The sequence below is a fragment of the Eleutherodactylus coqui genome, chromosome 4 (genome assembly GCF_035609145.1).
Source record: "Eleutherodactylus coqui strain aEleCoq1 chromosome 4, aEleCoq1.hap1, whole genome shotgun sequence".
In the NCBI taxonomy this organism is placed as follows: Eukaryota; Metazoa; Chordata; class Amphibia; order Anura; family Eleutherodactylidae; genus Eleutherodactylus; species Eleutherodactylus coqui.
In genome coordinates, this window is record NC_089840.1 from 82130036 (window position 1) to 82157750 (window position 27715).

The 27715-nt window shown below is 44.0% G+C and overlaps 1 protein-coding gene across 2 annotated transcripts in view; it reads left to right on the top strand.

The window, feature by feature from the left end:
* The first annotated feature begins 2056 nt into the window (after positions 1–2056).
* The window catches only part of MTMR4 (myotubularin related protein 4), a 62898-nt gene continuing 37239 nt past the window's right edge, over positions 2057–27715 (top strand). The window contains exons 1-3 of one of the 2 annotated variants that reach the window (XM_066599789.1): positions 2057–2202; positions 5980–6011; positions 25531–25617. In XM_066599789.1, the coding sequence (XP_066455886.1) occupies positions 6009–6011; positions 25531–25617 (90 nt within the window). In that variant the 5' untranslated portion in view covers positions 2057–2202; positions 5980–6008. Of the gene's footprint in view, positions 2203–5979; positions 6012–22425; positions 22585–25530; positions 25618–27715 lie in introns of those variants that run through there. The other variant, XM_066599788.1, reaches the window with a different exon arrangement.

Below are 27715 nucleotides of genomic sequence, written 5' to 3' on the forward strand. Positions count from 1 at the left end.
AACACTGCTGAGTACTATTGACTCTGGGGTTCCCAAATTTGATGCCCCCCTCCGTTTTTCCCCCTTCTTACTTTCTTTTCTCCTTCACTCTTTACTCTTAAGCTACATTTAATCTTTTGCCCTGCTGAATATATACTGGTTTAGTGTTTTGCCTAATTGTTAGTTCGCTTTGTACATGACTGCCAGTCAATCTCCCACATCATGACCAGAATATACCCTGTGAGAAAAAACACCACAAAACAATCCGTACTGTTTGTAGTGCGTTTCGTAATTCTCTACTGAGCTACAGCTGACATCTGGGCATTTTTTGCTACCAAAAGAAAAAAAAGGTATCAAAATCTCTGAAATCGCTGTTTAAAAAAACAAAAAAAACCCAAACAATTCTCAAACGTATTATTAACGAGCGAGAATACCGCCAGTGAAAACGAAACCCTTGAAATCAATGGTTTTATCCCGTAATGCGGCCAGGATTTTCACAGCCGCATGAGGGAACAAAATCACGCCCATCTGGTTAAAGGGGTTGTCCCGCGCCGAAACGTTTTTTTTTTTTTTTCAATAGCCCCCCCGTTCGGCGCGAGACAAACCCGATGCAGGGGTTTAAAAAAAAAAACAGATAGTACTTAACCCGAATCCCCGCGCTGCGGTGACTTCTTACTTACCTTGCTAAGATGGCCGCCGGGATCTTCACCCACGATGCACCGCGGGTCTTCTCCCATGGTGCACCGTGGGCTCTGTGCGTTCCATTGCCGATTCCAGCCTCCTGATTGGCTGTAATCGGTACACGTGACGGGGCGGAGCTACGAGGACCAGCTCTCCGGCACGAGCGGCCCCATTCAGAAGGGAGAAGACCGGACTGTGCAAGCGCGTCTAATCGGGCGATTAGACGCTGAAATTAGACGGCACCATGGAGACGAGGACGCTAGCAACGGAACAGGTAAGTGAATAACTTCTGTATGGCTCATAATTAATGCACAATGTACATTACAAAGTCCATTAATATGGCCATACAGAAGTGTATAACCCCACTTGCTTTCGCGGGACAACCCCTTTAAGCCTGTAGACACGAACATTTTTACACGGACTGGTGATCTGAGTCGCAGCATGTCCTATTTTCATCCATTTCTCGGACAAGAATAGAACATACAGTGTTTAATGCCTGCGGGGCTCGGAGACAGTCCGCCGCGAGTCGCGCCATCACACGCACGTGTATATAAGCCTCTAACGCTGTGTTTATTTTACAGACATACTTACAATTATTATCTAAAGCTTCCTATCATTACGTGGCAGCAATCTGCGTTGTAACAACAGAGGATTAAGGCGGCCTCACATGGGCGTATTTGCGCATGCAATACGCAGAGAATAGAAGCCATCGATTTGAATGGGTTGCTTCACATTTTCGTATTTTGCGTACGCATTTCGGTTGTTCAAAAACAATGGAACATGCTCTATTTTTCTGCATATGTGTGCACCAAAGGTCACCGTAGAAGTCAATGGGGTTGCGCAAATGCATGCGCAATTCGCAAAGGAAAGAAAGAGCACAACTGGAACTCATTAGACTAATTTGCTATTTAAATCGGCACGTCTTTGTTTACCGCGTGTACAGTAAAGTATGATGATGCACATGCAAAAAAGCATTGTTCATTCCGTAAATTAACCCTTTAAAACAGCTGGGCTCTAAACCGTGCGTATTACGTGGCGTACTAACTCTCGTGTGAATGAGCCCTAAATATAACGCTTTAGGCTTTGTCGAGAAGGCTGTAACGCAGGCATAAGCCTCCCACTACAAGCACGTCCCTGCCTGCCGCCACCTGTCACACAAATCTTCATGGTTGACAGCTTTCCGTCCTCCATGAACCGCCCTGTTCTCTATTGTACGACATTACAGCAGCTGGTGGACTACATCTCCCACAATCCTCTTCTTCTAGGTCCTGCGGGTTCAGCCAGCGCGGAATTGTGGGGCTTGTAGTTTTTCATGGTAGCGAATGACAGGCAGCCTCCAGAAGTCTTCCATGTTCGGGCGGCCGCGGTGGTACGTGCGGAGTGTCATGGGGAGGTGAGGGGGCGAGGCCTGACTACAACCCGAGCGTCATTGGAGGGCGACTCCATCAGGAAGTGATTAGTGAGAAGTATGCGGAGGAGCTGTCCGGTGATCTGCGCCGAGACATCGTGCAGCCAGCGGGCGGAGTAGTGCTATCCCGGGCGGTAAGTGCTGCGGGGTGTCTGCTGCACCTCTAGGGGGATCCTTCTTATTCTTCACACTCCTACACCCTGCTAATTACTGTGCACCCCCCCAACCTGCATCTGGGGGGGCTGCTGTGCATGCATGTCACTATTAACCCTTGCATATCCGGACAGTAAGAATATGTGCACGCGCTGCAGAGTTTGCATCCGTTTTTGCTTGCAGAAGGTCCACCATGTATTATGCTGCGAGCAGAAGGGATGCGATATTAACAAATCTCATGCACACTGTGGAAAAATGTGTAAATTGGCGAGCGGTGCAAACTTTACATTGCTGCATGACTATTCTTTCTGCATATTTTAAGGATTTAACCCTTTCCAATGAAATCCGTGGCGGGGAAAACGTGCAGATGTTGCAGTGCAATTTGCAGCAAAACCCATAATGATTTTTTTTCCATCCGGTGTGGATGTGGCACGTATTCTGTGTATCCGCCTGGATCTTAGGGGCAAATATGTTGTAGGGTCTGCATACGGCGCTTCTGTAAATCCTGGTATTCCCTATAAAATAACAGTTCTGCAGCATCTCGTCTTAGGATCTGTGTTGTGCTGTTCCTCTGTTGTTCCTCCTGGAAAGATAGGAATACTTTGACAGCTGGGTGTTACCAGTAGGGGGTGTGTCACTACACTGCCAGTCACCGACCTATCAGTGCTGATGTAGGGACACACCTCCGTGATTAGTGGCTGGCTCAGTGAAAGAAAGCAGAGGGGGTTATTAATGGTACATACTCTGATTGATTGGGTCACCATTACTAGTGGGGTACCACGGGCGGCAGTATTACTAGAGGGATAGCACAGGGGGCAGTACTGGGCCCTGTTCTTTATAATATATTTATTAATGATCTGGTAGAAGGATTGTGCAATAATTTGTATCAGTATTTGCAGATGACACAAAACTATGTAAAGTAATTAACACGAGAGGAAAGAATGTGGTTACAAATGGATCTGGATAAGTTGGGGGCAAAAAAGTAGCAAAGAGGTGTAACACTGATAAATATAAGGTTCTGCACATGAGCAGAGGAAATACATGTCACCATTACACACTAAACGGGAAACCCCTGGGGAATACTAACAGGGAAAAGGACTTGGGGATTTTAGTTAACTGTAAACTTAACTGGAGCAACCAGTGTCAGGCAGCTGCTGCCAAGGCAGATAGCACATGACAAGATCATTGTTCTTCCCCGTAACAAGTCACCGGTCAAACCACCCATGGAATATTATATACAGTTTGGGGCAACGGTACCCAAGAAGGACATTTCAGAGCTTGAGCGGGTACAAAGGCGGGCAACTAAAGTAATAAATGGAATGGGCAGACTACAATACCCAGAGAGGCTATCAAAATTGGGATTATTTCGTTTAGAAAAAAGACAGCTGAGTGGTGAACTAATAACTATATATAAATATATCAGAGGACAATACAGAAATCGCTCCCATCATCTACTTATACCCAGGACTGTGACTGTAACAAGGGGGCGCCCTCTACGTCTAGAGGAAAGTAGGTTTCTACACCGACATAGAAGGGGGTTCTTTACTGTAAAAGCAGTGAGACTATGGAACTCTGCCTGAGGACCTGGTGATGGAGAACTCACTAATAGAGTACAAAGGGGTCTGGACGCCTTACTTGAGCGTTACAATATTACATGTTCTAGTCACTGACTACTTCAGAAGGGTGGTGATCGGGGGATTGTTCCAATTGTCAGATTGGAGTCAGGAAAGAGGTTCTTTTTTTTCTTAAATGGGGAAAACTGGCTTCTACTTCATTTGAGTTTGTTTGCCTTCCTCTGGATCAACACTGGGGGGTTATAAGCTGAACTAGATGAACGTGTGTCTTCTTTCAGCCTAAGTTACTATGTCACTATGGTGACACCCACTTGTCAATTTATTGATACATTTCTAGCACAACAGCGGACAGGGCATAAATAGTTTAGTGTCAGAAGACCCCTTGGAGTATAGTCTGTTAGCCCCCAGTTTAATATAAACCCCGCACAGTTGTTATGCAGTTTGGAATATCCCTGGATAGTAGAATCCCCTTTTTAAAAACTCCCTGACTTTATTCCTGCAAACAGTAATTAGCTTCTCGTGCCTTCGTCATGCCACCACTTCCCTGTATGCGGGCTGGCACAGTGGGTGTGGCACTTCTGCCTGAAGAAGTGCGGGTACTGTACGTGCCGAGGTTTTTCCGAGCTTTCTTGACACATTTAGGTAAGATATCCACTTCAGACTGGGGCGGGCTGCTGTAGGACTTATCAGTAAATGTGAGTTCCATTAGGACAGTTTTGGTGGGCTCTGCGGGCGCTGCACGGTCCTGGCGGGCTATGCGGGCGCTGTAGGGTTCTGGTGGGCAGAAAACATTTGATTGCTGGCAGATCCCTACCAGAAACTTTTCTCCGTGAGAACGTCCAGAACTCTAGATCCTTCTCTACACGCCACACTTCTATAGGGCATGCCGCCATACTGCTGTGTGTGTCTGACCACCCTGTTGTCACTTGTATACCTACTATGTATTAGGCATTTGGGTACATACCTTGATGTTTGTGCACCGCGTTGCGGTTTTTAACACCGGTTACGCCAAGGGCAAAATTTTGAATCTGTAACAGAATCCGCCAGCCTTGCGTGCAAATTTGTCATGGATATTCCTGTGGGTTCGCCACGGAATTCACGCCGCTCATTGAGAGAGATGAAATCTGAGGTGACAGTCTTCAACAGATAACGTGCTGCCGATTCTACGTGGATTTTCTTGGATTCTGCGTGGATCTTCACTTTCACAGCACGTGAATGGCATTAACGCTGCTACTGTAACGGTATATTCGCACGGCGGAATTCACTGTGGAAAGATTCCACGTGAATTACGCCTCTAAAATCTGTGTCAAAATACGGGTCTTTTTGACACATTTTCTCGCACGGATCCACATTCGGAGTTTGCCCTTCGAATTGCCTTATTGATGTGGAAATAAATAGAAACAAGATCTTCAACGAGGAAATTCCACATACGGATTGTGAGCATTGATGGGTCACACTTCTTATGTAAATCTGCGCCAAAATCTGAGAGACATGTATTCTAGAGGCAGAATTCACTGGGAATCCTGTAACCCTTATTAATCAGAATATGAGCTTTTATTGTGTGTGCGGGGGGTTAAAAACTAGTTCTTAAAGGGGTTATTCCAAAATCCTTTTTATCACCCGTTCTATGGCTAGGTGATAAGTCTGATTGGTGAGGGTCTTATTGCTGACACCCCCACTGATCTTGAGAACACCCCTATGGTGACCCCGCTCTTCTCCTCACTGAGGGCTCACTGCACACACCCATAGGGAGATGGAATGCAGCAATGGTCATACATGCGGGATGCCACTGCATGCCGTTCAATGGGCTGATGGAAATGGCCAAGTACAAGCACTGCTACGGCAGCCCCATTGGGGATGAATGGAGTGGCACTGCGCATGTCTGACTGTTGCTCCATTCAGAGGGTCCAGTGAGCCCACAGTGAGGAGCAGCGGGGACAGGGGATTCCCACTCTCAGGATTGGAGGGGGTACAATGGTGAGACCCCCCCACCGATCAAACCTATCCTAGGAATGGATGATAAGTCAATTTTGGGATAACTCCTTTAACTCTGAAACTGCCATCATATTGCCATTTAGTAACCTGTCGTACCACCAGTGTCTTGTGCGGAAAGATGGCAATCACATAGAAGTAGGTTGATATTTTGCTTTAGCAGGTTTATTGACTGTGTCCTCTTTCTTGTAGGTTTGAGTTGGATTGACTAAGAGCACATTATGGTGAGTAACCTTCCATCTTCCACACTTTAGTAAAAGCCATTTATCCTGTTGGGGCATGTGGATGCAGTAAAGGTTGGGGTCTTCCTCTCGACATCCATGTATTGGGGTCTGTGCAGGCATTTCGGAAATTTTCAGCAAGGAAATTGTCACATGCAGATTTCGGCCTGCGATCCCTCTCCGTGACATAAATGTATGTCCTAAGGAGTAAAAAACAAGGTTTGGGGGTATTCCATACCAATTACTGTGTAAGTCTGGGCTTTAAAATCTGTTACCCTTTTCACATATGTCAATGATCCTTTGGGAAGTTGTCCTGCCTTAATACGTTGATGACCTGTTTTTGGGATAGCCCATCAATAGTACAAAGGTAATATAGAAAAAGTTGCTTGACAAAGACCTAACAACAACAGAGGTCAAAACGTTGCAACTATGCTTTTGATGGAGGAATAAAGCAATTTTATTTATTTATTTTTGCATCGTGGTGCTGCCGTGGATCTTTTCCTAATAGTACAATTGTAGGTGTCCCTGATGACTTGTGCGATACTGACTGAATCTGGTTTCTACCGGGAGCAGACATCTCTGTTCCCACTGCAGTGGCCCAGTTTGGTATGACATGCAAAGTTTCTATTCACTTCATTGGCAACTTTGCCTGTAATATCAAGCTGGGTCACTAAAGTGGGAACAGAGCTCCGATCAGTGCTGCACATCTGACTGCCGGGGGTCCTGGGTGGCAGATGCCCACCAATTTACTATTGAGGTGCTATTCTGAGAATAGGCCATCAATAGATTAAAGCAACCCTTTGATTTTGGGACCAAATTCTGTCCTCGAATCAGAGGGTATAAGGGATATATTACTTGCAATTGATTTTATCGGCCGCCGTTTGGTTCCACCAGTTTAGAGTCCTATTTCCTGGGCAGTCAAAATCGCCATCGCCATCTCCTAATTACACTATGCACTGGTATAGACCTAATACAACCAATGCACTATGGGCAATTCGATAGTCTAAAGATTTTGGCGGCAGAAAATAGGACCTGAGTCGATGTAACCGAACGACTTCCAATCATATCCACTCTGGGTGATATACACTCTCCAATCCTGGGACAGAATTTTGTCCCCAAACCGGAGGGTCACCTTAAAATTGGACAAACCCTTTAAATAACTAAAAAAAATGACTATTGAGTGAGTGACTATCTGAAGTGTATGGCCGTCTTTCTAGTGACTCCAGGATCGCATTTCACATAAACTCACCAGCTGAACTATTACATAACAGGAGTACAAGGTTAGGAGGCATAATAGAAAAAAAAAGCAAATGCTTCTGACCTTTGTAATAAAAACCGGCAAGCGCCCAAAGGAGACGGGTATTGTAAAATATTAATCATGCTGTCACCTTGATTCGTCAGTCATTAACAAGCAGCGTGCCATACTTTCATCTGACACAATCACGCACAGAGTAAAAATAATACTTATGGGCGCAATGTTTATTCGCCAGCTGAGACATTGTGTCTGTACGGTTGTCCGTGGCGTTCTGTGATCAGCGAATACCTGCAGTACTGTACTACTGTATGTGACAGGATGTTCTGTACGGAGAGGCAGCCTTCTATATTCTCAGGTGGTTCTTTTGGCTCCTCGCACGTACGGACTTGATGTTGGCTTCTAGTTTGTTTACCCCCGGGGCTGCAGAATTTAGCTTTGACGTTTTAAATAGTTTGATGTCCGCTGTGTTTTTGATCACAGATATACTGTACATACGTGTCTGAAAGCTGAGCCGTGACCTGAGATTACAGCTGTCGGGACCCCTGCGGTAGTTTAAGTTAAAGGGACACTAAACGTAGAAGTGAATGACGAATAGGATATAATCGTGCCCCTAGTGTTGTAGTACGCCGCATGTTCCACGTGGTTTGGCCAATTTCACATGAACATTTATGTACCTGTGTCCTGGTCCGACCACGGATCTACTGACCCAACCTCAGAGCGTCGAAGGGGTCTATAATGCTCTATTTCAGGTTAGTTGAGCCGGGACATTCACTGTAATAGACTTGTGTTCAACTGGCCTAAGGGTACCTTCACTCATATTGGTCATGGGAAAAACACTATGTTATTCCGGATGTTTTTTTGTTACTATTTTTTTCACTTGCTGTGTGCTGCAAGTCAATGCAGAATTGAATTGTAGCACACATCAAGTCAATCCTGCATTGACTTGCAGCACACAGCAAGTGTTTCTGGCATGTTCACACAGTATTATGATTTTTAGGCCCATTTACACGAGCAAATAATCGCTCAAAGGACAGTTTGAGTGACAGCTTTGAGCGATTATTTTGCATAAAATGATGTATGCAATATGTATGTTAATGAAGCCTTCGCTCAGCACATGCTAATAGCCCTAGGCTATTACCTGCACTCAGATCCTTTGTTCTCCACGGGGGAAACAATGCTATCAGCACTTCCCCCGTAGAGAACGACTGATAAAACTGATTGCTAAAATCCAGCTCACTTGATTTTAACGATCAGTGAAAAGAGCCCAAAATGCGGGTGCCCCGCGCCCATTTACACGCACCGACTATTGCTGAAGCGATCCCCGATGAGCGAAGTTTTAGCGATAATCATCCAGTGTAAATGCCCTTTACTAGTAGTAGTTTTTCTTTTAAAGTGCCAAGGCGCTGCACATATGAATGTACCATAAAAGTCTGGTATGGGTGGGTCCCAGAACACCCCCCCCCACCCCCAAGGCTCTTGTCCCGCCTGTACATGGCGTCAGAGGGTGGTCGAGATTATAGAAACAAGTTTGCAGGCTTGTCTTGTGCCATGACCATACATCCCATAGAGTGTACCAAGAGTGGTTAAACCATGGACAGACATTCAACAGAAGATCACAAAGCAACAGGCTATGTGTGGTTGGTTCTAGAGGCAAGTGTCTTGTGGCACGTCTGGTATCAGTGATGTGCCACAGTAGACCAACTAACCCAGCAGTATAAATTTCCGCAATGACGATGCATCGTGCTTTGCATCAACTGGGGTTCAACAATTGAAGACCAAGAATGGTCCCCCTGATAACCCACTTTCATTGCCAACAACATCTTGCATGTGCCCAGGAAAGACCTCAGTGTTCCTTTGATACATAGTAGGTCGTCATCTGGAGTGACAAATCCCATTTGCTGTTGAACCATAAGAATACCCGGGTCTCTGGCCTAAACAGCATGAAGATGTTGTCTCATGGGTACACTGTTGGGTTCAACAGACTGCCAGTGGTGGCGTCATGGTCTGGGGAGTGTTTTACTGGCATGACCTACAAGCGGCTGATAGTTGACCATCTGCACCAATATCTACAGGAAGTCTTCCGCAACCCCAGTGCCATCTTTCAACAGGACAACACTCCATGTCATTGAGCTTGGATCACTAGGAAGTGGTTGGAGGAACAGGACAATGAATTCTCCAAACTAACTTGGCCCCCAAACTCACCAGACTGTAACCCTATTGGACAAGTTTAGGATATTTGTATTAAACTCCATAACTTATTAGCATATGTACAAATCAATAGTTTGTAAAGTTCCAAAAGTGCACCTACAAAGGAGAGAACCAAAGTTTGCTTCCAATTCCCTAATTCTCCAGACTTGTACCTTTTCGGAGTGAGCACAATGTGAACGTGCAAGTTTGAGCATGTGTTTTTTTGTTGACAGTCATTGCATGGCCGGATCAGTTTCGTGTAAACGCGCTACGCTGTATATAAAGCAGTAACCTGATCTCACTCCCGTAGTGAATGTACAGTATGTAAACATTCGTGTACATGATGGAACTTGAGAACTTTGGCATTTTATTAACCTCTGCATTGCTGTCCAATCAAACATCATGAGCCGTCCTAAACCTTTTTCCTGCCCTCAATGCCAAGACTGTAGACTGTGCCAATGTGAGCGTTGGGTTGCCTCTAAATTTGTGTAGGCAGAAACAAAACAAACTGCTATTGATAGTTAACATAACGCCTGCCCCGGGTCAGGGTACCAGCTGGTAGAAGGATGGGAAGCTCAAAATATTGCAGGAATGTAGTTCATGTTTATATCTGTAATCTCGATGGGTGTGTATTATCCACTCCGCTTGACCGGAGCCGCCATTGCAGCCAGGTGTTTCTCCAACGCTTCTGCTTTCGGAATCTCGATGCTCACACAATAAGTTTTTACACGTACATGTGTTGGTTTTATGGCCTTATTTTTCTGCCATGACGAGGGTCACCAGTCATATGCCCGGTCGGGTAGAAGAAATGGCACTGCCGCTTCCTCTGTTCACTCCATAGTGCTCATTCTACACCATGTGGGCTGGAAAAGAGAAGTAGAAGTGGTTTAAAACTTCTTTTGTCTTCTACTTGGGTTTGACAGCCAGGCATCGACCTGCTCCAGCTAGACTGCAGAACAAGAAGCTTGAAACCCTCGATGTATATTTATATTGGCACAGGTTTAAAGCCCAGGACCAAGTGCGTATATTTATGGCAGGTAGTCCGAATCAGTTAATATAGTATTCGGTTGCCGCAGTCATGTGAATGCAGAAGAGCATGTGACAGCTGCAGGAGTTTTTGGAAGTCCATCGGGGGAGTAGTTGTCCATTCTGTGCAAGTTTTTGAAAACTCCCTGGAAAAGCCCTTTTAAAATGCCCCTTTTTGCCATAACTCCTGTCTAACTTGCACATCCTATGACTCTTCTATTGTCACAATTAGGTCAAATAGCAACTTATAAATGTGCATCTGCCAAATATCACTTACCAAAATTTGACATTTGACTAGAATATTTTTCCGTGAGACCAAAGAGATCTGTAGTAAAGGATTCATCAGATGCCTGGCACAGATACGTTCTCCCGTGTATTGCTGCCCTCTGGGGTTTTATGACTGTACTGGCTAAAGTCCACAGGGATTGGCTATGTGCTGTTACTAGCGAGCATTGACTTTTACCCACATGAGTTGTTTTACATAAAGAATACATGCCTAGTGGAAGTTCACTTAAAAAAAAAAAAAAAAAAAAAAATTATTTTGTTTTATACATGGCTCTTCAAGTTTTCTTACCAAGGACATGGCCACAAATGGACTCAAGGCAGATCTTACCCATCACTTTACAGGGTTTGACGGGGTAATCGGCTACAAACAAGCAATTTTTTTGAACGGTAATCTTTTTACAATTGCAGAAGCAGATGCTTTGGCCCTTTTGTTAGCAGTCAGTCCTACAAGTTTCTGCAGTCCAGACATATGTCCTCTTCCACAAGGCCACAGTAAGGTGGTATAGGATATGGAACCGTTAATTTATTGGGACCTCCAATTAACTCTGGTCCCTCCAGCAACATCATACAAGATAGACGTCGCTTTCACATTTTAAGCCATATAATTAAGAATATACTGTATAGCTTGAAAGACATGAGACTAATTTACTGATCACATAACCATGTGAGTGCCGCCTAAGGTTCTCATTAGGAAAAAGTCATCTAAGTTATGACCACTTGAACCAGAATAGAAAGGTTTTCTAAGATTCGTATTGCGCTACAACTTAGAGCAATCAGTTCTATGTAATCCATGCTCTATGGTGATCTATGCTTAATTCAGTAGAACTGTATTAAATAAAGCAGACCCTAAAATGTGTCTGCAAAACGGCCTGTTAGGCTCTGTTCACGTCATCTTTATACATAGGTAGTAGTATCACATACGTGTCCATAGGCACCCATCACATACCAGAACCCTGCTCTATTTGTATATGCTGGACCTGTATGTGGAAAACTTATTTTCAACTATGAAGCAAAGCATAGTCTACTACACTTTCCTATGCAAAAAACAAAAATGGATATATTTTATTATTTTGTTAACTTGCAAGCTTATAGATGATGTTTCCCACTAGATGCCTTCCATCCTTCATACATATATCTCTAACGTGGGCTCGAAAAGAGATGTGAACTGAGAGATGTGAACAGAGCCTAAGTCCAGTTCAAGTTCTGAGCTAATCAGACACCGTTACAGAATACATTACTACATCTGGTGGCTTACTTTACAGCGATTTCACGTCTTCTCCAATTGAAAACGCTCTTTCTTTTTCTTCTCCATCTGACCCAGACTAATTGATGATTGCAGAGTTTGCTGCCCAGACTTCTTTGGCTTCTTACTTCTGCAGCCCTCCCCACCCTGTAATACTGCCATCCTGTTTCTACTACCAATATTGTTCTAGTTGCTGCCCCATGTGCCATCATTGCTCTACCTGCAGTACAGCCTGATTCCTCAAATATTTCAGATATAGTAGTGCTTCAGGACTTTGATGAAAATGAAAGTAGGAGCGTAACAACAAAATGATGGGTCTCGGACCAAACCGTAAAATTCAGACCCCTGATCAGACCTCAAAATTAATTCAGACCCCAACCTGCACCCGATGCCAATCTCTTTATTCTCAATACTGGCCCCCACGTTCCTTTCCTCTCTTGCATGCTGCTCCTCATGGCACCCTCCTCTGTGGAGTCAGAGACGAAGTGCGGCCTGAAGTTGCTGCGCCAATGATAATCCAGTCCTGCATGTTCCCTACCTTATTTTGGAGATCTCTTAAGTTTGCAGCGCCCCAGAAGTACCTATTTGCCCATCTGGCAGGTGAAACCCTTTCATAAGGTGTTTGTTTTTAGGTTTAGGGATTCTTAAAGGAGATGTCCCGCGCCGAAACGGGTTTTTTTTTTTTTAAACCCCCCCCCCCCGTTCGGCGCGAGACAACCCCGATGCAGGGGTTAAAAAAACCACCCGCACAGCGCTTACCTGAATCCCGGCGGTCCGGTGACTTCAATACTTACCGCTGAAGATGGCCGCCGGGATCCTCTATCTTCGTGGACCGCAGCTCTTCTGTGCGGTCCACTGCCGATTCCAGCCTCCTGATTGGCTGGAATCGGCACGTGACGGGGCGGAGCTACACGGAGCTACACGGAGCCCCATAGAGAACAGCAGAAGACCCGGACTGCGCAAGCGCGGCTAATTTGGCCATCGGAGGCCAAAAATTAGTCGGCACCATGGAGACGAGGACGCTAGCAACGGAGCAGGTAAGTAAAAAACTTTTTATAACTTCTGTATGGCTCATAATTAATGCACAATGTATATTACAAAGTGCATTATTATGGCCATACAGAAGTGTATAACCCCACTTGCTGCCTCGGGACATCTCCTTTAAACCCGAGAGCGGTTTCGCATTTTGCCTTTTGGAAATTTTTTAACTTTTTAAATAGACTAATTTAGAAGGCGTTGGGGAAGTTATTAGTTATGTGTAATAGCGGAAATAAATAAGAGGAAATTACTTCTGGAAATTCCATCTACTGAAAGCTAAAGTAACTGTATGTGGGAGTGCGTTCTGTAACCATAGATGTGAGACTTCCATCTAATAGACTAGTTATGTGAATCGGCAGTGTACAGAAAGAGTGGAGATCATCATCATACCGGTGTGTGTGATTAATAAATATATAATATATTATAATTATCATTAGTCTAAATAGGTCCTGAGAAAAATTGGTGAGGAGCAGACTTTTCCTGGGGGGCTTCTCAGTACTATACTATGGTCAGCCTGTCCCAAGTGCAGTATGGCTGCTTCTATAGAAAATACTTTGAGTCATGGAATCCATGTCCCAGGCATTGCGACTCGGTGAACTTCTAACTTGTGTGAGCCTTTCACTAATTGTGACTTGATGTCTGGCAGCTACTTATCTTGTATACAATACAGAGATATGGATGAACCTGTTGAAACCAATGGGTTCTATTCTTTGCATATTGGGTGCCTAAATTCTGTGCGTGCAAATACGCCCGTGTGAAGGAGCCCTTACAGACGTGTTTATGGGGGCAGCCACCGAGGATGGCTGTTTTATGTTTTGTGGAATGAAAGCTGAGCTCTGATTGGTTGCTGTAGGCAATAAGGACCATTTTGATAATTGCGGCCTAATTTTGTCTATTCTACAAGCTAGAGAGAACTGGATTACTTCAATACATGTTTAAGTTGTGGATAGTAGCAATTAAAATTAAGTATCATTTAAAAGCTGATGACTGTGGTCTACATAGAAAAGATGGGGCCCCATAGCAAAAACTTATATGGTTCCCCCATTGGGGTGTCCAATTTTGCAATCCAGAACAATCTATTTCCTTTAACCATGGGCCATCAGGGCTGGGGCCCCCTCACTCTACAAGGACCCCATAGCATGGTCTTTTTCTATGGTACGTAGGTCTTTGGCCGGTAAGCATCAGGTTTGTCCCCCTTTCTCCTTGTGGCCTTCGAAAGGAATCCAACAGGAAAGGGAAGAAACTGTTTTGGGGTCATTATTTTAGGGAAGCTGCTATAGGGATGACTGTGATTACTATATGTAGATTCAGACGTTGGAGAGAAGAGGGATGAAGGATGAAGTCTTGACATCAGACGATCAATCATGTCCAGACCGGAGAGCTAGAGCTAGCATCGGCTGCCGCAGCATGGTTTTACTTTGATGGATGTGACCAAAGGCTATGGCTACAGAATACTGTAGCTGTGACTCTTTCGCTCGCACCCTGTTGCATAGAAAAATTCTCCATCTCTAGCATTAGATTTTACAAAATATGTCTTCAAGAATATTATGTTCTTTAATTAGGGAACATATGCCAGTATAAGGAAACATTGTGCAACTAAATTTGCAGAATCTCAGACAAGTTCTACCCAACAACTCTATAACATCATGTTCTAAGTAAGCAAATAAGTGCTATCGGTATACAGGGACCGTTTTAGAAGAGCAAATGTCCTTGGGCTTCTTGATGCCACTAAATCTATTATATTAAATGTAGATTGCTAAACGGTGTCATAAATTGCATTCGTGGCCTGTGCCCTGCTTGGACATCAGTATGACTCTTGGCACGTTGAATATTAGTTGGTGATTCTAGAATATGACTACATTGACACTGAAGGGTTGCTTATAAGTCGTTAATAAGTTTCATTCAATAATTGGTGCATGGATCTCTGTAATAGCAAATATTCACAGAATAGGTCTGTAATGTAATCCCTGCATGTTTTTCATGCACTTGGGGGAGAGAAGTGATCAACCAGTAAAGACCTTCCCCAAGGTTGACTATCCTTTGATGGTCAACCGGTTTTCACTAGTTGGCCATCCATTGGATTTTCTGCCTCTTAATGAGCATTGATTGACCACAGCATGTCGTTCTATGCTTGTTACTGCCTTTTAATATGCAGCAGATCGTCACCGGAATGAATGATCGCTATTGCAATTGTTCATCTGCATGCAGTTTGCAGTTTTCATTTGTTGGCAGCACATCTTCCCATGTAAACAGATAAGCACGGATTTTTTTTCCCCACGTGAACGATTCGATCAGCCTTATTTGTGTGCTGATCGTGAACATGTTTAAGAAGGGCTGATGATCGGGCAAATGGACCAAACTCAATACATAGATACAATACCAGAACCAAGTTCCTAACACAAATACAGTACCAGAACCAAGCTCATAACATAAATACAGTAGCATAACTAAGTAACTGTGTTGCAGAGGCTGAGGGGGTGACGATAACCTCTCAGAATATCACAAGGTAGAAGAGGGAGCCAGGAGGATGAGGATTCATCTAGCTCCAGAAGACACTGTTGAATGGAGGAAGATGATCATCTGGCTGGGTGGACCTAAGGGGAGGGATCACTCCCTGTCTACATTCGCCTGTACAAATCCATGGTTGCATGTAGCGAAGACCAGCCATGATGTTATACATATGGAAGAAATTCTATACCATAGACAAGATAAATTATAGACACTATATCCCATACATAGATTTTTTTTTATCTGGAGGGTACAAAAAGTTGCTGGGATAGGGATAGTACTATAGGTTCTCTTGAAGAACACATTGTCCTTTCTCCTTATCAAAGTGCCGCGGTGTCCTGCCAGAGCTCTATTTTCCGGTTCACAGGGAATAGTTGGCAGTGCAGCCCATTGAGTAGAACAATAGAAATGATCGTTAGAGTTGTTGTGGCTTCCGATTACAACCAAAAATTCTATACTTTTTAGACTAGTCATATAGACAACACTATACACTCTATAAGGGTATTATATTGTACTTTTTTTCACTTTTTTTTTTTTTTTACAAAACTTATAGAGGTTGCAAACCACAGTGATGAATAATGGAGAATGGTAGCAAGCTGACCACATTATCAATATACATTGCAAGTCGGTTATAGCATACATTGATGGTGATTGATATAATCTAGGTGGTGTAGGTTTTTTACGTCTTGCATTAGTGAAGGTTACTCTTGAGGTGTTCCATTTGGAGATATCAAATGTATACTTGAGCTGATGGATAAGAGTACATGGCCATTATGGAAGAAATCAAGGAACCACCAAAGCCAAACTTTAGGAGCACCTCCTTAAGGTGACCCCATGTACAAGGTTGAACGCCTTCTCTGTCCAAAGTAAGAAGGTGTTCCATGGGCTGACATCGGTGTGTGCCGTCAATTGTTTGAGTCCTCTGAAGAATCCTACCTGATCTTTCGCAATTAAATTCGGCATAACTGTTGAGAGCCTGCTTGGCTTTTAGCATATAGTTTGTATCTCCGTATTTAACAGGAAATGGGTCTAAAATTAGGGGGGGTAGTCTGGAGTTTTGTCAGGTTTAGATAGGATAATAATAAGTGCTTCAACATCTCTGGTCGGGCGTATCCTTTGGTGACTATTTCATTAAATGCTTTAGCTAGGTAGGGGGCTAAGGTGAGTCTATGGGCTTTGTAATACTTATTTGGAAGGATCGGGAGAATTATGAGGTTTAAGAGTTTTGATAGCACATCTTCGGCAGAATTAAACGACTAGAATAGGGCATTCTACTCAGCCGAAGATGGTGTGTGTAAATTTAGTTTGTTCAAAACGGAAGATATGTTATTCTGCGTGGGTCGGACAGTAGTTATCATCAGTTAAATTATATAAGGATTTATAGTAGCTCGCTACATCAGAAATGCCTTGGGGATTGAATATGTTATCTTTCGGCGTCGTGAATGAAGGGTTTACGAAGTTTAGCTGCGTGAGTTTTTGCTTTTTTTGCTCATATAGCCCCTGGTTTATTACCGTGCCAATAATATGTCATTTTCAATTTCCTTAAAGCTACATCGTGTTCGTGAATATTAAGCCCTTGAAGTTGCTGATGTATAGCAGATATTACTTTGGTTCTATCTGAGGAGTAAGATGCTTTGTTCAATCTATGTAATATACAGAGTTGTACTTGCAATGATTATAGCAAAGCGTTCCTGTGTTATTTATCATGAGAAGCTTTTTTTTTTTTTTTTGCAAAATGGCCTCTTATTAACTCTTTGAGGGCGCACCACCGAGTAGACCAACAGACTTCACCGTTATCATTGAGTTCAGAACAGTGTAGAAGCGGTTGTAGTGAGTGAGGAGCGTATTTTGGATTTTGCAAGATATAATTAAGACGCCAAATCTTGGTGATTGATTGGTTAAATTGTTCTTGAATTGACATGGTTGTAGGGGCATGGTCTGACCAGGATATAGTGCCTATCATTGTAGAGGTGATACTATTTATAAGGTTTTTATCTATTAGGCTATAGTCAGTTCTACTACATACCTTGTGAGGGTGCGAAAAAGAAGGTATAATTGCGCTCAGATGGGTGTTGTAGTCACCAGTAGAGATGAGCGAGCGTACTCGCTAAGGCAAAAATATGCGAGCGAGTAGTGCCTTATGCGAGTACCTGCCCGCTTGTCTCTAAAGATTCGGGTGCCGGCGGGGGAGAGTGGTGAGTTGCGGGAGTGAGCAGGGAGGAGTGGGGGGGGAGAGAGTGAGAGAGATTCCCGCCCCCACCCGAATCTTTAGAGATGAGCGGGCAGGTACTAGCATAAGGCACTACTTGCTCGAGTAGTCACCAGATGTCGAATAAATTGTTATTAAAAAGGGAGGCAATAGAACTTGGACAATAAACGGGTCCGGTGGTGGATGAACCCATTGAAGGCCAGAAAGTTTTGTTAAACTTGTCTAATATATTAGGTAGCTCACTTTTGGATTGATTATTATTTTAAGTATTTTTTAATAAATGTATGTTGTCTAGAGTTGGGATTATCCACCAAAGCTATCGTGTGGTTAGTGTTACTAATGGAGGAAATCAAACGACCTATCGCCAACTATTATCAACTATCTTTTTTTGAAGAGAGAATGCAACACAGGCTTTTTTGGTAGTTATAGATAATCCACATGTTTTATGCTTTGCAGGGGAGGAAAAAATATGAGGGAATAGTTTATGAACTAGCCTGAAGATATAAGTGCGTTTTTCTTGAATGTATAAGATGTCAGTACCTGTTATACGGGCTTCCTTCCACACCATTGATCTTTTAAAGGGCAAGTTTAGACCCTTGGCATTAGAAGAAATTATTTTAAATACCATAGTGGTGAAGAATAAATCTGTTTAGGCTAGGAAAGAGCCCGAGAGACTCGGGAGGAATCGTCTCCACCTTAGCGGGCTCCCTGGGTTCTCTCTTCACTCCTCCACTCCCCCCCCCCCCATCCCCCCTAGTCAAAAGAAAATTGTATAGATGCGCCCCTGACTAGTTTAGGAGAAGCAACCGTGTACAATCAATAAACCAAACAGTGAGTCTTAAAACAGAGACTGAAGAGGTGAACAGAGTAAATGGTCTGTATATAACCATAGTCCTGTTGGGGACCTGGGTTTACCAGTTTCCAGTGGATTACATGCCAGATATGGCAAATTAGTAAAGAGACAACCCAAATTTGAGCCCTCAGATTTGTAGCAATACTGTTTCACTTTGATATGAAATCAGGTTCACTTCAAGCATCGTTTACCATCGGAGTTTCTTGACCGTTCCTCTCGAAGAGATGGGGGAACTTCTCTTGTGTTTCATCCAAGGTGGCTCTGCAAGATAAGATTCCTCTCTCTGCAGAGTTCTAAGGCTTCCTCCGGACACTGTGCAAGGAATTTCGTTCCATTTTTTGTGATAATAAGCTTCACTGGGAAGCCCTACTTTTATGTGATGCCTTGATCTTGTAGTACCTTGGTACTTGGTGCAAATGCCCTCCTCTGTAAGAGCGTTGCTGTGGATGAATCCGCAAAGAGTGAAATATTTTTGAAATGATCTGTAGTTGCAGTTGATGGTCTAGGGACTTCCATTAACATGTCTTTTATGTGAAAAAAGTGTATGCGGGTAATGACATAAATACAGGGTGAGATTTCAGCTTGGGGAGTCTATGTGCTTGGTCAATTGCTAGGTCGTACTGGGTGGCATTGGGAAGTAGAACTGTAAAGAAACCAGCAAGAAATTCTTAAAGTTTTGACCGACTCGGGAATACCTCTAAGTCTAATATTGTTCCGTCTGGATCTATCTTTAACGTCAGCGAGTTTCAATTTCATGGCCTCCAGTTCATCTTCCATAGAGTTGGCAATATCAACGAGCTCGTTATGAGCCGACGTCAGTTCTGCTATTGTATGTGGAGGTGTAATTTCTATTTGCATTGAGGAAAATGCTTGTTGCATGTCATCTTGTAGAAAGTTTGAGGTCTGTTAGTAAGTGACGCATCATTGTTTCAGTAATGGGTACATTTGATGCAATCTGAGCAGCCATGTGCTTTACTGGAGTATTGCGCCAAAACGGTTTTTTTTTTTTTTAAACCCCCCCCCCCGTTCGGCGCGAGACAACCCCGATGCAGGGGTTAAAAAACCCACCCGCACAGCGCTTACCTGAATCCCGGCGGTCCGGCGTCTTCATACTCACCTGCTGAAGATGGCCGCCGGGATCCTCTTTCTTCGTGGACCGCAGCTCTTCTGTGCGGTCCACTGCCGATTCCAGCCTCCTGATTGGCTGGAATCGGCACGTGACGGGGCGGAGCTACACGGAGCCGCTCTCTGGCACGAGCGGCTCCATAGAAGACTACAGAAGACCCGGACTGCGCAAGCGCGGCTAATTTGGCCATCGGAGGCCGAAAATTAGTCGGCACCATGGAGACGAGGACGCTAGCAACGGAGCAGGTAAGTATAAAACTTTTTATAACTTCTGTATGGCTCATAATTAATGCACAATGTATATTACAAAGTGCATTATTATGGCCATACAGAAGTGTATAACCCCACTTGCTGCCTCGGGACATCTCCTTTAAGATCTCACCCTGCTTTCCCCAGGAGTGTGGGGTATAGGGAAAGGAAGGGGTTAATGCTGCCGAGCTGTGGATATAGGGCGGTTTGGTCAAGAGGTCAGTATCAATAAAGCCTCAGAGGGGATCGTCGGATCACTTACTGCTGGAGAATGTTTATAGGAGGCATCGCTGAAGGAGGAAGTTGCGCAGTATTGATGCTGGCCGGCGCTAAGTTGGGTAGTCTTGCTAGCTGGGAAAAAGTTTCAACGGACTCTTCTTATTCCTGCGCGCAGACCATCGTCACCCTGGGTGTCTGCGCTATCAGGAGAGCAGAAGGTGAGACATAGAGCGGATGGAACGGGTGCCTTTTGTCTTGTATGTGCCGCTTTAGAGCAATCTGTTCTGCCTGGGAGAGATTATGCGCCCTCCGCCATGCGCCACTGGCTACGCCCCCATAAAAAACTAATAATTGAGACTAGAAGACAAATACATCAGTGTTCTCCATATGTCAGACTTATTTTGCTCTTTTCTTATTGCCCCTTTTATGCTTTTGTTTCATTGAGAGCCCCCTACTTTGCTCTTCGTTTCTTAGGGCCTATTTGCACAACCGTATCCACGCAGGTATTTCGACGCATTAAAAAATCGTGCATGCGACGCCTTGGATTTCAATGAAAATCAATGATGAGCATCATAGCCGAGTGTATAATAAAAACAAATGCATCACTCTTGATGCTCCTTTATTCACTCCAGAAGCATATACAACGTTTCAACCCCAGCAGGGGTCTTCGTCAACTTGGATTTCAATCTGTTCATTCAGACAAATTATTTTTGTTTCACCGTGTAAAAAAAAAAAAAAATTGCGCCTCGAAAAATAAGACATATTTTATACATCGCATAAAAAGATAGGTCTTGGCCTGTCTTTTGACGTGATACGCAGCTCGCCCTAATTAGGCATTATTTTTCATTTTGAGTATTTTATAGCGATCGATTGTTTCCATCACTGCAGCGTATTTTTTAACATTCACGCAGCAGCTCCCCGTGCGAATGGCATGAAATACGCAAATAAAAATCGGGACTTAACAGGGTCAAATATTCATTCATGCGAATATACGCTGCGTACAGGCGAACCTAAAAACGCATACGGTTGTGTGAAGGAGGCCTTAGCAAGCTTAATATGCAACGTATTACACGCTGAATAAAGCCCATTAATTTCAACACATTCATTCACCGCTGCGTATTTTTCAAACGCAGCATGTTCTATCTTTGTGCGTAATATGAAATAAGTGGGCATGTGTAAATATGGAGGAAATACATATACAGACATGCAATTTAAAGCGATTTTGCACGTTCTTTTTTTACGCGCACAAATGCGCTGTGCATTTACGTGCGCAAAACGACTACCAATAAACAGAAAAACACAGGGCGACAGCGTATTTCATCCCATGAATATGCTATATATTCACGGACTGCAATATGCATACGCCCGTGTGAGTGCACCTTAATGTCAGTCTCTTATGAATGCGTGTGCTGGCGTGCTGCGCAGCAAGCATGCAATAACATGCGTACTAGCTGTGTGCCACCAATCCCCATGCACATAATCTGCGCCAAAATAATGCATGCCGCGGTTTTTTTACAAATCAATACAATACAAATCAGTGGGCTATTGGCATCGCCTGCTGTACGTGAAAAAATTGCGCTCTGACAATACGCCCATGTGAGACAGAAATGGGTCCTTTCTGTGATTTCCGATCGTTGTGTGCGATTACAGGACGCTCACAGAGTTTTCTTGAGTAGCAAGTTCTTTTGTTTGGACTTGGAAGACAAAAGGAGCTTGTAAGACATTCCAGCTTCCCTCCGGGGAGAAGACTTCGCCTTCTCGCAGTTGATGTACTTGTATCCTCGTGCTAAAAGGCATCTCCGTCCGGATTTAAAATGAATCAAAATGCATTTTTATGTTCTAATTAAGAATAACTGATATTTAAGACTAGATTAAATGAGCTAATTGTTGCATTATCCCTTTATCATGCCTCGAGGGACGGCGCTTGGAAGTAACGAAGGCATGGCGTATTGTTTTGACCTTTAGACGGAGGCGGCAGATGGCATGTAGTACACCGAAGTGAGCGCATTTACTATAAAAGCTCCGGCTTGGGATAAAATGATGAAGCATTTCTCCAGATTCCTGAGCAGCTCCATTTTTGAGCAGCTCTTGGTTGCTGTGCCTGTCGAGGCCTGGCTACCGGCAGATGGGAGGGGGTGTGTGAGTCCATGCCAGGGGAGGGTGCAGACAGCTGAAGCACCTGCTCCTCCCTCCACCTCCTCCCTTTTGCTGTGCGATGGAGAGGCTGCAGTGAGCTGGCTCTGGGTGCAGAAGCTGAAGAGGAGACGCAATGGTTACACCGGCCCAGCCCTTGCGTGCGAGCTGCGGCCGGACTGTGCAACCCTTGCCAGCATGACTGAGCCCTCTCCGCGCCCCCACTGTTCGGTGCTCAGCTGCTTTGTGAGTCTTCGGAGGTGGGAGGGTGGGCTTCTTCTACATGGTAGAGATCAGGGGTGGGGAGGGTGCCGATGGAGACCTGGGCATCTTCTGGGCATGATCTCCCGTTGGGTTTGGCATTTGTTTCGTTATACGGTCGTAAGGGGTCTTAGACTTGGCTGCTAAGACCACCTTGGTGTGTTGTGTAGCGAATAGTTCTGGAAAATCCTTTTTAACCACTCCCTTCCAGGGGAAACCCTGCTTTTAGACGTGTCTTTGTGTGCATGCTATTGTATACATCGGGGATACCCATCGTGACGGGGAGGGGTGTGTGCCAATATGATTGCCCGTAGTCACAGGACACAATAATATTGGAAGTGAGACAAAAGAGGTTTTTATTCCGATTGATCTCTCGCATGTCCGTTCTCAGGAATATTGTGTTCTGCTTGTTCACGATTGACTGAGCTGGGGCAAGTACGTATGGCTTTAGTGGTGCAGCGGTCTTACCTGTCTAGGCCCAGTGACAGCTAACCGCCCGTCTGCCAAGTACATCGTCACTTGGCAGGTTGTGCTGTTTGGATGTGGTCCGGATGGAAACGATTGCACTGCAAAGCCTTCACATTCCCAGTTATTTACGAGTATATTTAACGTTTTATGGTACATTTAGTAGATAAATGTCTTGCTTTGTTTTCCTCCGGGAAAGTGCGGAGGTTAATTTCAGAACTTCATTTTTCTTAAAAGCTTTTGTATCTAGCCAGAAGATTGCCCAGTCCTGGAGGTTTAATTCTTGAGTCTATTGCATAGCCATATAAATTTGCATGTTGTAAATCCATTAAATATCTCTTAAAGTGACCCTCTCCTCCTTACTCTAGGGGTCATATGTAGAGATGAGCGAGCATACTCGCTAAGGACAATTGCTCGATCGAGCATTGTCCTTAGCGAGTACCTCCCCGCTCGGAAGAAAAGGTTTGGCTGCTGGCGCGGGTGACAGGTGAGTTGTGGCAGTCAGCAGGGGGGGGGAGCGGGGGGAAGAGAGGGAGAGAGAGATCTCCCCTCTCTCCCCCGCAGCTCCCCGCTGCTGCCGGCAGCCGAATCTTTGCTCCCCAGCGGGCAGGTACTCACTAAGGGCAATGCTCGATCAAGCAATTGCCCTTAGTGAGTATGCTCGCTCATCTCTAGTCATATCCTTAGTGTATGTGTGGCAATTACCTTATAATCAGCTTTTTCCAATAGGAGAATTGGGGTCCTATTGCACTGGGTGGCTTGTGGGGATCAGATGCCCGACAGGTCGTCCCAACAATAATCGTTCCTGTACCTTTACACAAGAACTAGCATAACGTGAATGGAGGAGGATCATTTCGGCCCACCTGCTCCATGCACAGTAAACAGGCAGTTGTAAACAAATGCCTGTTTACACGGGCAGAAGCAGAATGATGAATGAGAAGCAAACGAATTCTCGTTTGCCGTTCATTCGGGGCATGCATTTACACTCAACGACAATGGTTCCGGTTCTTGCAGGATGTGGGAGTAGGTACTTTCAGTCATTCTAATAGAATGTGCACATATGTATTCAGAGTACAGACATAGTAGAGTAATAGAAATTATTTGGTGTTAACAGAATATAAAAAGATTCTGATATTTTTTCGGCTGTCCATTTGGTTTGTCCAACAGTTGTCTTATGTGTGTGCCAACTGTAGTGTTTCTCATAATCATGCCACCCTAGGAGTGCTATCATGCCAATCCCAGCCTTTAGCCCCTTTCTGTTTCTGACTTTGAGTGAACTGGCTGCAGCAGGATTCCACCCCCCCCCCCCCCCCCCTCTGCTCTATCTGCAGTAAAAGGAAGATTAAAGGGACTATTTCAACAAAAAATTGTTGTTTCACTATCTGGTTGTAATGAATACATTTTCCATTTTTCGAATCTGTTTATATTTTCTGATTGTAGATTTTTTTTATTCTATTGTCCATACGTGACTGAGGTGGTGGCCATCATTCCTAAGCTAGATTTAACAGCATTTAAAGCTTATAGAAGATATGCTTTACAGCAGCCTCATGGGCCATTCACGCAATGGACAGGAGGAGGAGACCCATTGACTTCTATGGGAGGCTGTTCTGGACATGTTCTGTGACCTACACAGAGGTCATTTTGCAAGGAGGGGAGTAGAAAGTCACAGCTTATACCTATGGTGGATCCTGTGTTATCTACATAGAGGTGTTGCCTTTTTAGTGTAATCCTGCCTGTGATGTTTAGGGCCATTTACACGGGACGATTATCGTGCAAAATTCGTTCAAACGAATTAAAATGCGCAATAATTGTTACGTCTAGATGCAAAGCCATCATTTTATTTTCGTTTGTCGCTCACTTTCAACCAGCATAAAAATCAAAGCTGGTTCGCTGACTTCTCGCTGCGTTTTGGCGCTCCCCGCTTAGAGCTTCACATTAAATGAGTGATACTCAGCGATGATCTGCCTGTCTAAACGCTCTGCACAAGTGTGAACAACTAGCGGTGACGTCATTCGCTGGTGCAGATCGTTTAACAGACAGTCGTCCTTTGTAAATGAGGAATTGGTAAGATGGGATTCGGATGTGACAGTGTGGTCAGTGTGGAAAATGCAGATTTTTAAAAAAAAAAATCTAGATTGTAACCGAAAATTTAAAAATCACCAAACATGCTTTTTTAAAAAAAAGGTTTAACGCGTAAATGTGATTTATACAATAGGTAATTTTCTGATGAAAACTCCCCTAAAAGTCCCAAACCTTCAGTCATTCACAAAAGGAAAATGTAAAAGATCAGCAGGGTATTAACCCTGTGTGCGCTGCAGATCTTTACAAGACGGGCAAATGCGGAAAAGGCTTGGGACTGTCACAAACGGGGGATAACAAGTTTAATTTTAGAGGAACGCTAATTGCAAGAAAAAAGTAAAGATCTACAAGAAGTCACTTATATAACATTTGTCTTGCTTTTTTCAGGGTGAAGAGCCCCCCAGTCTGGAATATATCCTAGCGAAGGATCTGTTCCCACCCAGGGAACTGGTGAAAGAGGAGGATAAGTTGCAGGTAAGATCTTGGAGCTGAGGGATGGAAAGAATGTAACATGTATAGCCTGCAGGAAAGAACATAGTGGAAAGCTTTATATATGCTAGAGGTATAAACCCTAGAACAAGGGGGCTCAATCTGAGATTAGTTGGGGTGGGGGGTGGGAGATAAGAAGCAACGTCAGGAAATATTACATTACTGAAAGAGTAGTAGATGCTTGGAGCAAACCCCCAGTAGATATGGTCAATATTTGCAGATGCTAAAAAACTATGTAAAGTAATTAACACGAGAGAACACAAGGCAACACAAGGCGGGTGTAAATGGATCTTTCTTGGGCAGATAGGTAGCAAATGAGGTTTAACACTGATAAATGTAAGGTTCTACACATGGGCAGGGAAATACATGTCACCATTACACACTAAATAGGAAACCACTGGGAAACACTGCCATGGAAAAGGACTTGGGGATGTTAGCTAACTGTAAGCTTAACTGGAGCAACCAGTGTCAGGCAGCTGCTGCTAAGGCAAATAGGATAATGGGGTGCATTAAAAGAGGTCTAGGGGCACATGATGAGAACATTGTTCATCCTCTTTACAAGCCACTGGTCAGACCACACATGGAATATTGTGGACAGTTTCTGGCATCGGTACTCAAGAAGGACATATCGGAGCTTGAGTGGGTTCAAAGGCGGCAACTATAGTAATAAATGGAATGGGCGGACTACAATACCCACAGAGGCTATCAAAATTCGGGCTATTTAGTTTAGAAAAGAGACAGCTGAGAGGTGACCTAATAACCATGTATAAATATATCAGGGGACAATACAGAGATCTCCCCCATCATCTATTCATACCCAGGCCTGTGACTGTAACAAGGGGGCGCCCTCTACACTGACCTAGAAGGGGGTTCTTTACTGTAAGAGCAGTGAGACTGCGGAACTCTCTGCTGGAGGATATGGTGATGGAGAACTCACTAATAGAGTACAAGAGGGGCCATTGGAGTTGGGAAGAAATTTTTTCCCCCTAAAATGAGGAAAATTGGCTTCAGCCTCATCGAGATTTTTTTCCTTCCTTCGGATCAACAGTGGTGGGGTGGGGGGTGGAATTGCTGAACTGGATGGATATGTCTTTTTTCAAACTAAAATACTATGTTAGTATCATTGGAAAATCAACAATAGATGCATTTAAGCTGACTGTTATAAATCTAGATCTATTCTAAGGGAGAAATAAAAAGGAAATAATATAAAGGCAGATTAGATGGACCGGGGGTCTTTCTCTGCCCTCTGTTTTGGCATCGTGCTATGAGTTGTACTAGTCTTGGTACAAATGTTTCAGGAGGCAACACTAAGTAAGGATAGGCTAATGGTCCTTTTACTTGGGCTGATTATCAGGGCATTTGCCCGACAAACAATTGAATTAGTGATTGTTTGTCCTCATCTGTTCTCAGCCTGTGTAAAAAAAAGAAAAAATTTTTTTTTATATATATATATATGAAACAAGCGCTGATCGGCGTTGATTGGCACTCGTTACAGTGGGCTGATGTCTCGGCTGTGTAAAAAGGCCATTACTGTAGATGTAGGTACCAGGTTTCACTATCTTTCTGTTCAGTTCTGGAGACCTCACCTACAAAGACAGTGATGAAATAGAACCCGTACAGACACTGGCTACAAAAATGGTGGTGGGTCTTAAAGGGGTCTTCCCTCCCTCCCCTACTTTCTCCCCTCCCTGCACAATGACCTCTGCAGAGGTCACAGAACATGCCTAGTACAGCCTTCTATTGAAGTCAATGGGTCCCCTCCTGTCCATTGTGTGAATGGCTCACGAGGTTGTTGTATCGCATAGCTCTAAATGCTGCTCAGTAAGACGGCCGCCCACATAGTTATGTACAGACAATAGAATAAAAGAAAATCTACAACCATAAAAAAACAAAAAGGAAAAATGAAAAATGTATCACTGTCTGGTTTTAATTAGCAGGAAAAATAGGTGTTCTAGTCACTTTAAAGAAGCCGATATATGGATAGCCTGGAGGAAAGAAGAGAAAGGGGGACATGATCAAAACCTTTTATATATCTGAAAGTCTTAAATAAGGTTGAGCAGAGTTGTATATAGTCGCTTTATAA